This window comes from Mchenga conophoros, linkage group LG20, assembly GCF_057382185.1.
Source record: "Mchenga conophoros isolate Kocher_MC1m ecotype Shallow Benthic linkage group LG20, M_conophoros_male_GT1.1, whole genome shotgun sequence".
Taxonomy (NCBI): Eukaryota; Metazoa; Chordata; class Actinopteri; order Cichliformes; family Cichlidae; genus Mchenga; species Mchenga conophoros.
In genome coordinates, this window is record NC_140545.1 from 24,724,575 (window position 1) to 24,736,972 (window position 12,398).

The 12,398-nt window shown below is 38.3% G+C and overlaps 1 protein-coding gene across 5 annotated transcripts in view; it reads left to right on the forward strand.

Moving 5' to 3' along the window:
* The window catches only part of csf1b (colony stimulating factor 1b (macrophage)), a 42,880-nt gene that overhangs the window by 27,020 nt on the left and 3,462 nt on the right, over nucleotides 1-12,398 (forward strand). For 4 of the 5 annotated variants that reach the window (XM_085258622.1, XM_085258623.1, XM_085258624.1 and 1 more), the window contains exons 3-9: nucleotides 1,216-1,449; nucleotides 5,497-5,575; nucleotides 7,207-7,326; nucleotides 7,402-7,464; nucleotides 7,578-7,748; nucleotides 7,897-8,110; nucleotides 8,204-8,340. In XM_085258622.1, the coding sequence (XP_085114748.1) occupies nucleotides 1,232-1,449; nucleotides 5,497-5,575; nucleotides 7,207-7,326; nucleotides 7,402-7,464; nucleotides 7,578-7,748; nucleotides 7,897-8,110; nucleotides 8,204-8,340 (1,002 nt within the window). In that variant the 5' untranslated portion in view covers nucleotides 1,216-1,231. Of the gene's footprint in view, nucleotides 1-1,215; nucleotides 1,450-5,325; nucleotides 5,576-7,206; nucleotides 7,327-7,401; nucleotides 7,465-7,577; nucleotides 7,749-7,896; nucleotides 8,111-8,203; nucleotides 8,341-12,398 lie in introns of those variants that run through there. The other variant, XM_085258626.1, reaches the window with a different exon arrangement.

Sequence of the window (12,398 nt, forward strand, 5' to 3'; positions counted from 1 at the left end):
TCATACTACAGCAGAGCGACAGTGGAGTTGTCATGCTTCCTCGCCCCTCACATCCATGAATTGTCTGCTTTGGATTTTATCTATTGATAGAGTGCAGAGAGGCGAGGGTTGATACTGGCACTCGATCAAGAGTCAAAAAACTGCAAAAATGTATCTTTTAGTGTGAGTCAACAACTATCTGAGCTGCAAACCTACTTAAACAACCAATGTTTTGTAAGATGCAATCTATGTTAATCCTACCAAATATTTTTCTAACCGTAAACTGTATAAAACTAAAAACTTAAAATTAACATGCAGGCAGCAATGTTGCTCAAAGAGATCCCATGCTATGGCCATTTACTGTTACGCAATGTTTTTTTGAACTTTCAAAATGAAGACAGGTCTTTGGTATTAGTAACATTAATAGTTTTGTCTAATGTGATACAATAAACATTTGAAAAACAGTTTATCACAAATTAAAATGTACACATTAAACTAAAAGACAGTAGTTTATACATCTGTACTTTTAAGCTAATTCAAGCTCTTTTAAGACACATTTTCTTTCAAGAACTAACCAAGTCTCCCTCGCACGACTTTTAAAGCACATTAGTTGGGACATTAGTATTTAGTGCCATCTTATTATCTGCAGAAAAGCAAAACCATGAAATGTTAGACTCCGGTGGTTATGTGCAGAATTTGTAACCAACAGAGCTGGGATAGCTGCTTCCCTTCATCTAGTTGTGTACAATTAACCAATAAGCATTTTCAAAAGGTCAGAGATTCCTGTTATAGCTTAAATTAAGTGATGGGTGATTACCCTTACACACTGGAATTTGTTTAAGACATCATCTTTTCTTTTCAGCAGTGGGAGTTTGTGTTCCAAAAGGGAATATCAGTTCAAAGTGAGCCTTTTAAATTTAAGAAATGTCTGCAGCTGGTGCAGTAATTATTGATGTAATTTTAGAATTGACAATAACCCATCCCACCCTTGAAGTTTCATCCTGGTGTGCATTTAAGAAAAGGAAAAAAATTAAATAAATTACATATGGTATAACCTTCGTAATTCTACTGTTGTATTTTTTCATGCAGGATCCTCCATATTTTATATTTACCATACACCAAACAACTCTCATAAAAAAAAACCTATTGATGTTGACAATATGGATAGTGTTGTGCAATGTCTTGCTCCTTCCCAGCTAATGAAATGTTATTGCTGACCAGACCTGCCCTTTTCAGCCTCCTCCCTAGCAGAATGCAGCCACACTGGAAAAAAAAGATGCTTCTCACGAGCTGGGCAAAGAGGTTAGACGCTATGGCCAAGCTCCCCAGATCTGAGCTACTGCTATGTGCACCAGAACAAGCCAGATGCACTAAGCTCATATCTGCAAGCATCTGCTACCACCTCCCAGTATCTGGACACTACTACCCACAGGACAACACTATAGCGAACCAGCGTCCACGTTCCAACAGGTGAGACTTCCCTTAAGTCTTGGTTTTAGCATTGTGGGTAATCAGTGTTTGGTGTTTACATGGTTAGTCCCAGTTTGCTTAGCAACAAAAGTTTCCCGGTGCTGCAAAAAGCAATGTACCCTTTAACACAAAGTGATTCAAGATAAGCACAAGAGGAAAGTCACTGAAATAGATTAAATAGAATTTTATGAAAATAAATTAACAAAAACATTTGGTGGGTGGAAGAGTGGAAGAGGGAGGCCAAGTGAACATATGGTACAGCTTTTATAGGCTGGAAAGGAGTTCAATCTCTGACATCCGCCCACCACTACAACAAATCAAAAAGTTGTTTCTTCATTACAACTCAAAAAACACACTGCCTGCAGTTGGAAAACAAACCACAGTCTGTTTTGCCAAAATTCCAGCAACCAAAAGAAACTGGAGTTAATACATGAGCACTAAACCGAAATAACATACCCAAAGGTTTCTCTAAAACAAGCCTCACTAGCCAACCAAAAAGAAAACCAATGGAAAATCTTGCATAAAAATCTAAACCATGGGACTAACTGAAGTTCTTGAGACCCATTTTTGGTCAGAACTACAGGCCAACCAAAAACTGGCAACCTTCTGGAAATGCTCTCTAGACAGTAGGGTTGCCAGAAAAAGAAAAGATACTCATACAGACCATCAGATTAGACACTCATTTGCAACAGTATCAATACCAGTTGTGCTGTGTTCACCTCCTTTGGTTGAAAATCAAATTATTTTGAAATGTTTTTAGTGGTCTTTAATGGTCTTAAAACTGATGATGATTTACGTCATAAATAATGACACACTGCTATTTCATGTATAAACTGCCTTTATACTTTAAAAGTATCATTACTGGTATAAGCAGTTTGCAGTTTGTAGCATTGCACAGCTCTACTTCACACAGTACTACTTCAGATAGGCAAGTGCAAAGCCCCTCCCCCCACTAGCAGCCAAACACAGGAACAGTAGTGCAACAACACTAGCCAAGAATCTTAAAGAACCCCTGGGTTTTATGAAGAATTTCAAGAGGCCAATAAGGCTTCTTTTTCAACATTGAGCATTAAGCATTTATCATAAACATTAACCTGGCCAGTGCACATTAAAAATAGCCGTTAAACTCTTAGCAATTACCTTATGGCAGTTTTGGCCACATTAGCTGTCTGTTAAGATATCATAAACAAAGCAGCTAGATAACAATAATAAAACTGTAGGAGCTATTAATTTAACAGGATAACATAATTATTTATGTCTAAAAAAATTTTATTAAGCACCAGCATTATGGACAAGTCTTGGGGGTTCAGGCACATCATAAAAACACAACTAACTTATGTTACATTAAGTTAGGAGAAAAGATTTAAAAAAAACCCAATGCTAATTAGTTACTGTAGCCCAAGCAAGAAATAATTATTGAGATATTCCACAATCAATTCTTTGTGGCAGAGAGGAAGCATTTAGGAACAATAACAACTCAGCTAAGAAGTGGTTGATCAAGCAAAGTGACAGAGCAGCAGAGACTGCTGAGGTGCACGTTGATTAAAAGTCGCCAGCCCTCTTCTAACTCGGTAACTTCTAAGGCTCAAATGTCCTCTGGCATTAACATCAGCTCAAAAACTGTGTGCTGGGAGCTTCATGGTGAAGCCACTCCAGTAGGTGTAATGTGAAGATACTCTAATCCATGTGGTGTAGTTTTAAAGCATGGACTTTCTTAAAAATTGCAAATGACAGCATGGATGCACTCTTTTTTTACTTTTGTTTGTATTTTTTATTTTATTTTTTGCAGAATAGTAAAGTGACTTGACCCAAATGCCCAACCCATCAAAGTTGTTTGCCTGTCAAGTTCAAATACTCTGTGCCAACAGTGGTGTTGTGTTCCTCTTGAACTCCCAGACTGAATCTGAGAAAGAAACCTACCCTTTCAACTCCATTTGCTAAGCAATGCAATATGGTCCGAATTTGCTGGAAGCATAGAAAGTAAATAGGGCTGTAGTGGTATACATTTGCACATAGCAGTGTTATTATGTTCTTTTTTTCTTTTTCTTTTTTTAAATATGCACATCTTAATTTACTCATTTTTCCTCCTGTGATATTGAACATAGCATTAAGTATTGAGGATTTCCTGGAGACTGGTATCACCTTTGAAATTCTAGTATCATGAAAGCCCTACTCTAGAGACAATGCCATATTTTGAAATGAAAAACATCTTGTTTGGCCTCCTGTATATCAGCCACTTCAGCCTACAAAGAGTAGCTCATGTAAAGCATAATGTAGCCATAATCATTCAAAAAACCATACCAAAGAAAACTGGGACTTATACTGCATTCTTCCAAGATCAACCATAACTAAGTCAATAAAGATTAAAGTATCCACCCCCAGCGCCCAACAGTTCTGGGAACTGGCCCAATTTTTCTTTTTTTTCAAACCCTTGACTTAAAATCTGTAGATCGCTCCACAGAGGTCCTGTTTTGTCCCCTTGTACTCGTGCCTTGGCAATGCATGCTGGATCTTTTCCAGTAAGTCAAAACAGCTTCAACCTTCCAGTTGATTTTAATGTTCGGGAAGCAGATTAAATTTGAGTGAGGAAAATATAGCAAGTTGGCTGGTGGTGAGTGAAGACTGTCTGGCCTGCTGTGTTTTAACACACCACAGTTTAGATTATTACAGAAGAGGGCTGACAACATAACCATGGGGTGTGAATTCACAATTGGCAAACTTGATTGGTCTGAGGACAGTGAATGAACCTTTATTGGGTAGCTCAAGCTATCTCAGTTTTAATATTTGTTAATTTGGTAAAAAGGATTTTACTACTTGCCTGCTGAGGCTTTGGTGGACGTTTCTGCTGAGACTCTGGTTGTCTATAAGTGAGTGGCTTCCTCACTTCCAATACATGTACTGTTTTTCCAGAATTTTGCCTCTGGCATATGCTCTCCGTACATAATAATTATAAAACACTAAAACTGAAGCTAACATGATTTAGACTAAACATTTTTAAACAATAAAAATTAAACTGAAACAAGAAAATCTGGAAACTAACTGAAACTAATCTGAAAAGCTGAAAGTCAAAATTTAATAAAAAAAAAAAAAAACTATTGAAAAAATACAAAACTATAATAACTCTGGCTAGGGCCACCTCCAAGACGATGGGGAGGGCGTCTCTTAATCTAAATGGTTTCTTTCCAATGCTGATTGAATTGTATAAAGTGACAGTACATTTCTCAGGCTGATAGCAGGAAGAGGAAGGCGTTTATGACATTAGATGTAAGCATGTGAGAAAAATGTAAAATCTTCCCGTGGCATTGAATTTCGAACCACTCTTTTTTCTTCTCCCTTTCTTCCTCGTTTTCCCTTCAAAATAGAGCTCATAAAAGCATTTATGTGAATGTGCTTCTCCCTTGGTTTAGGTTCGGGCTTGGAAAAATGTGACGTTATTTTAAAAAGGAGTTTTGGATTCCTCAAGCAGCATGAAACATCACCTGCTTCTGACAACCTCTGCCCCAAATGATCGTCAGAAAAATTCTCCTTGAGTGCTCAGAACATCTTGTTTTTCTTTGCTCGCATTTGCTCAGTTGGGTCCACTCACTCACAGCCTGTATTTCCCGAGGAAAAACTATGATCACTTTTCAACCCGCTTCAAGCATTTCGACAAGAACAGATGTTAGTATGCACCTCAAGCTCACAGAATTTTCTTTGCCCGTTTAGTTTTAATATTTACATGTAATGTTTTAGTCAGATATGTTAAAATACAAAAAAATGAAATTGTTAAGAAACGTCAATTGATCTGTAGTCCCCAAAACATTGGTCTTCAGACTCAGGAATGTGTATCTTGTCCCACATAGTGAGGTGGGAGGTCTTTAAAAGGGCTGTCCATCAGCTGAAACAGTCTCAGTTTGAACTCACACTGTAGAGGGGGAACACATCAAGCAATGCTTTGAAGAACAGCGCCACATGACGAAGTGTCAAATTTACTTAATAACAGATTCCTTTCGGTGGAGTGGAGGTGAATTTTTGAAAAGGATCTCTTTGCTTCAATGTGTCTGACAGAGGAGTCTGGTGTTTTCCATTGTCAAACACGTACCAGATGACCATCCTTGTGTCCACGCTGATTCAGAGCAAAGCTAAGGTAGGTGAGAACATTTCTCTAATCAGAATTTTTTCAAAAACACCGCTACTACACTGAGCGCAATGCTTGCGTTAGTCTCTATATGAAGTTATCTGCTTGATCATGCGTTTGCTGACCTACATAGAGATATCTTGGACACCATGGAGAAAATTAATCATGTGATAGATGACATTTACATCATGTGCTCCTGCATTTGCCAAGTACCAGTCCCATTAATAGTTTTATTTAATATCATTAATTTAATCATTAAGTATTTATGCTGGTTACTATTATTAGTATGGCATGTTAGTCTTTAACGTACCATCCCACTTTACTGTAAAAGTAACTCTGTTATTATTATTCAGCATGTTGCTTTAAATCTACATCAAAGCATCAAACTTAAAACTTTGATGGCACGGAACTTATTTTTCCTCCTGGTCCTGGCAATAATTCTTTCCTGCCATGTGCACTGATTTAGTGCTTTGTAGTCCAGAAAACCAAGTAAGAGTTAAACTCAGCAGCTCAAAATTGTATTAGGAACAGAAAACCAAATATAAAAAGATTATTTCTTGTCTCTGCGGCTTTCAAAGAATTGTCTTTTGTGTGTGAATGTGTGCGTGAATGGGTGGATGACTGGATATGTAAAGCGCTTTGGGGTCCTTAGGGACTAGAAAAGCGCTATATAAATACAGGCCATTTACCATTTACCATTTACCTTAATTCATCTCAGAAGTTGACTGGAGACAAATAAATCTTGTTTTATTGTTTCATTCACTTCCCTCTATCTTGACTATTTATTGCAAAAGCTGCATCAAACTTTAGGAGCCAAGTGAGTCAAAGAGGTACCTATGAAATGCCTTTCTGTGTAATCATTTAGCTTTTAGTGTGAAGAACATGTGCTTATCACCATGTTTTAATCCTTAGTGGAAGCATTAATTCCATCTGGAGCCCATTTGACTGTTACTGTTGCCAAAAGGTGCTTGGTAGCAGACATACATCAGCTACAGTTGGATCCTGTGCACATTGTTCTCCCTGCTTAGGCTTCCATGGTAGAGGGCAGTATTTGACCAAAAATTGAGGTTATCCACCCCCACGCCACAGTCCTCCACACTTACTTAAACATCAGTCACTAGTAGTGTTGCAGCAAGGAATCACTATGCATTCCTCTCAAACTCAATCTGAAACCTGATATTTTATCTGAGCTGAGATCCAGATGACGGCGTAGAGCAGTTAAACACAAACACTGTGTTTTCTGGAAAGAAAGTATTGCTGTTACGTTTCGAATGTAGATATTTTGGATGGAAAGAATTACTACTGTTAAATTTTTATAGCTCAATTAGGTGGAAATTCAACTTAGGTTTGCTTTGAACTTATTCTTTTCTTGGAAATAATTTTAGATTAGCACAACTTGGGAGGGGTCACTGAATTGGACTGCTACAGGGTGAGGAGTACATGCATGTTGAAATGTTAAGGAAAGGCTGCCCAGAATGTTGTTGTGGTTTAGTTGTTTTTTTCGAGTGTATTATTCAGTTTAGGTTTTTTTTTCACACTGTCTACAAGGACTGTCTGCTTGAGTGGGTTTTTTTAGTCTACAGATAGTACTTCTAATGGGTTTTTGTAGTTCTCATGAATACACTATGTGGTTGTGTTAGTTGCAGGTAAAGTGTCTGTGTATGATAATGTTCCTGAGCTTCCCTCTGACTATGGCTGAGGTCCCTGGCCCATGCAGACACTCCATCACTAGGGAACACCTGCTGACAGTTAGGCAACTGGTAGGTGTTGAAACAACATTAAAGCAATCACCCTGCACGTCCCAGGCTGAGATGTTGCAATTGTTGTTTCCGCAGATGGATAACCAGTTAAGAAGTGGGTGTTCAATAAACTACACATTCATAGAACGGAGGAGTTTGGTGGGTAATATAACCTTATGCAACTGTTTTTCCCCAAACACCTTTGATTTAGGTTTTCCATTAACTGGTTTGTGCTTTTCGTGTTTATTACCTTGTGTTCTGATTTCCAACAGAGCAAATGTTGCTTTGTAAAAGCTGCATTACCCTGGATACTGGAGCTCCTTACGACCCACTTCAAATACATTCGGGGTTCAGTAAATGATGGCTATGTTCAGTCCCTGAGGGCGCTCATCCTCAACATCTATTCTCAGAAATGTGTGCCTTGGATTAATGAAGAGATTGAGGTCAGCGTGAGTTTCCGAATGCTGAACTTGCAGCCTGTTTCTTTTATAATGTCATATGAAGATGACAAATCATATGAATAGTGTGAGCACATGAATCTGCAGTACCTTAAAGACATATGAAATACTTGTTTCTTCGAATCTGCTTCAGGATAAACCAGAGAGTTTTGAAGTGCTCTACAGAGGGTCTCCTTCGGATGCATTACAGAAGGTCTTAGAAGTCTTAATGGTTTACTGGGAGCTGGTAACGACGAGCGATGCACCGGTTGACTGGAGGTGCCAGCATGAATACACAGAAACCTTTGGCTCTACCACAGAGTTATACACAGAGTTATACACAGAGTCAATCACACAACACTTTACAGGTGAGAATCTCAATTTTTTGGGTAGTTTGTGATGAAACACTCAGATGTCTGCGGCAACTGCAGAGATCACAAATCGTGTGTCCTTTCCTACAGACAGTTATGACAGAGATTCTGTGCAGGGCTCTCAGAGAGAACCAGTCAGTGACCTGTACAAGCTGGGTTTCATCATCGCATCTATCTGTGGAGGACTGCTGTTCATTCTTACTCTCTACTGCCTCATCACACACAAGGTATCCGAGCTTCTGTTTTTGTTTTAATTTACAAGATCGCATGTGCCCTTGTCAAGTTAGCCAGGCATTCAAGTCATATTGCAAATGAGTAGACTTTGGCAGTCAGCTCTGTTCTCCGGGGCACTCCTTTTTTGCAGAAGCACCGGCCCTCTCTCACTAATAAATACCGTGTAGGCTGGCACCTACTTTGCAGCAGCACATGCACAAAAATACACAAATGCAAGCATTGCATTTATGGATTTGAGGGTATTTAGTGCAGTCAGCTATAGCTTGAGAAGCTGAATGATTTAGAGTACACTGATTTTTAGCTGGCTGAGGCTTACAATCTATAGTGACTTTATTCACAGACTCTAAGTCATGACTTTAACATAATGCTGGTTTTAACCTTCACTCATTCCTTCAAAATGCAACAAATGCATGTTGGAAAAGGCTGAATAGCTTATTAAAAACTCTCACACACACACAAAGTTTAATAAGAAATCCTATAAAGCAAAGCAATGAAATGGCATGCTAAGAACACTGAAAACAATAATATGCTAATAAGACCTCTAACAGAACAGCGTTTAAGTCAAAAGAGATAAAATACTTTACAGTGAAGGTTTATTGTCTCTCAAGTTACAAAAGCACAAAAGTGTGAAATACATAGGCTTTTCCCCCCCTAAGACTCGACATATTTTTCTGCATTTGGCCCAGAACTATAAATGTTTGGCCACCCATGCTCTATAGCTTTCTTGCAGTCGACATGCGTTTTGTTTTTACATTGATTCTGTGTGGAAATCAAACATGGTCACAAAGCACTCTGCTTCTTACAGGCAGCAGCTGTCAAGAATGTATACTCAAGGGAAAACCGTGAATGGTTTAGCTCTTGAGGAGAGTCTAAAACTGGAATGAAAGTTGACAAAGATGTTTTTGCTTAGCGTCATGTGTCATGTTAGACAGACTCAATTTTATTAATCCTTGCAGAGAATTTTACAGTCACATTAGACCTCCACAGTGATAGGATAAAGGCAAACAAATGGTATTAATTTAAGTAGCTCTTTCAAGTCCATATGTAATTCTTATCAGTATTTTGATTTGACAATTATTACTAAGAAGCTGATTCAGAATCAGATTGATTAATCCAACTTCAGATTTGATGTTTGATGTCCGATATCAAATCCAACATCAGACAGACACTGAGGTTTTTAGGCAGTGACACTCACCAGTAATTGCTAAACAAATAAGGAATGTGTACCAGAAATTACACTGAATGCTGCAGCTAATGCATTTAAAAGGAAAAAAAAAAGACAATTAGATGAAAAGAGACCAGACAGCATGAGAAAGTGGAACTGACTTCTGACTTCTCTTCCAGGAATTAATGATTTTGCATGGTTGTTTAGCTAATTACATGTGGTGACATGAGTACATGCAGCAGACTATTAGGGATCTTGCATGGCTGGCGGTGAGTGCAGAAACATTGACATTGACAACTGGTAACCTCAGTGAAGTGCTGTATGTGTTGGACAGTTGTGGAACGCTATTTTTAACCAACTAACCGCATTTTGGAGCTTGGACTTTGTTCAGCTTTTTTTTTTCTTTTTTGAACCTCTTTGATACATGGATGCAAAGTTATTTCACCTTGAATTGTAGATTAGTGAATATAAATCACCATGCCTCATTTTAAAGGTGCTTATACTGTTTGTAGTGTAGGCTGTTTAATTACAGTATGCAGCTTTTCTATAATGTTTTACTGGGGAAAAAACTGTCAAGGCAAATAAAGTGAAAATAAAGTCAGATGTTCAAGGATTTTATAGGCTGTCATAGCTTGCTGAGCCACATGGCTTAAACTATAGCTTTGTTGTAAACAGTAATATAAGCATGCTCTGTCCACTTTTTAGAAAGTATGGTAGTTCTGATGTAAAGCTTTGCTTGATTCAAACCTCCAACTGCATAAATAAAGATCCAAACAGGAGACAAACATACAGCTGTTTTTAGCAACCAAAGCTAAACAAAATGTCTCTCAAAAACAGTCTTCCTCAAGTTGATCAAAATCCAATGAAAATATGTTTGACTTCAAAAGATCATTTTGGCTACAATTCTGGTAAATATGATTTGTGACCTTGGGCCACCACTCACCACTTGAGAACTAAGATCTACTGTAGCTTTGCTTTGTCTACAGGGATGAGATAACAGTAACATAAACATTACATTCCCAAAGCCTTAAACCTAACAAATCGCTGTAAAAAGACTATAAGTTACTCAGCTGAGGAGCATGGAGGCTGCAGTGGCGTTTTTTAATTTATAGCAGTAAGATTGGATTTGAAAATGTAATAGTGGAAGTTTGGAAGGTGGAAAAGATATTGTATCACACATAGAAGCTTTGTGTAGCACTTGTATACTCAAATTTTTCTGCACAGTATCGTTCAACTTTATCAATTTAATGTAAAATACGTGAAAATACAGCTGTTGTATCTTTATGTGTATACAATCCTGTCCTGCATTATTGTTTGGGAGTCTCCTGTAGCCAATTTGCATAGAAAGTTTTTTGTAATAACATTTGCTGATAAATAGCCGTTTTTGCATAAGCCACTTCAATAATATAACCTGGAAGTATACATCTGTTTTCCAGCAATGTGGTGCTAGTAACCTAACAAGGATTTGTTTTACACACTTTTAGAAGCTAATGATAAAAGTATAGAGGGTGTCTCTCTCCAAGTGTTTGTGCTGTTTGCACTGGAGTGGAGACTGACAGGTTACAGCTCTGTCTTCCATTATACTTTTGGGAACCTCAAGTAAGACTGCATTCGGAGAACAATGTGCTCTCTTAGGATAATAGGGTACAAGAAGTTGTTAAGATGTGATGGCGCATGATCAAAGATTTAAATAGCATTTCTGGATTTTAAAAAGGGGTGGCAAGAGGGTTCCTGATTTGAACCCTTAGTCAGCTGTGGCCTTTGTGGCTTTTCCATGTTCTCTTTGTACCTTTGTGTGGGCTTCATCAATAGTTTGGTTTCCACCCACATTGCAATAACTGGTATCTAATAAAGATAAGTTAATATTAGGGAAAAATATCAGCTAGTTTTAAGTAAGAATTTTGGATTAGCTGAAGGCTTGTGAGAGAACTTTGAGGACATTTGATTGATGATTAGAACAACCCAGCCTATAAGTAAAATGTGATGTTTTCAGCTCTATTACTTAGTTTTCTCTAACACAGGATTTTCTTAATTTTTATATGATATAAATGAAAGAAGTGATTTATTTAATGGGTCTGTTTAGACACATTTTTAATCTGGTCTGGCTTTTCTGATTAACCTAACTGGGTAACAATTAGGCAGCAATTGATATGAATGCAGTGTTTTCTAATAGTGTTGCCTAACCCACATAGCGGAAATTGCAATGGCCCAGATCTGGGCCATTCATGTGCTTGAATGATGGCCCTTTGGTGGCCCAGATCTGGTTTGCCAGAGGTGGCCCACACATGGGCCAGCGCAAGGCCAGTTACAGACACACTGCTGGTCCTGTACTGGCCCAGAACAGTTTCAGCTCTGGTCCCAGATGTCAGCCTAATGTGTACCTTAATCAAGCCATGTAACAACAACATGTGCCAGAACATAATAGTGCAAAAGTAAGAAGCCGGAACTCTGTTGAGACAGTGAATGGATTGATTCTTATATAGCGTATTTGTACTTGCTCTATACAAGATGCCACATTCACCCAATCAAACACTTTCTGTAAAGCGAGTGTTTCCTAACTACATTCATACACATTCACATTTTCGACATGCAGACTGGCGAAACCAGGGATCAAACCGCTAACCTTCCGATTAGTAGGGTTACGTCCTGAGCTACAGCCACCTAGTGGTAAGCATGAGTAAACCCTCACTAGGTTTTGGATAAAGTGTACACTCACAAACCTGTCAAAACTGCATTTGAAACGTTGGCTACCATAGCAGTATAGTATTGCAACATTTGGGATTTGGGTCTTCTAACTAAAATAATAAAATAGGAACATAAATAGTGCCATCATTGCCAGACCTGGGCCACATCTGGTTGACATACACCCTGCCATGAGTCACCAGT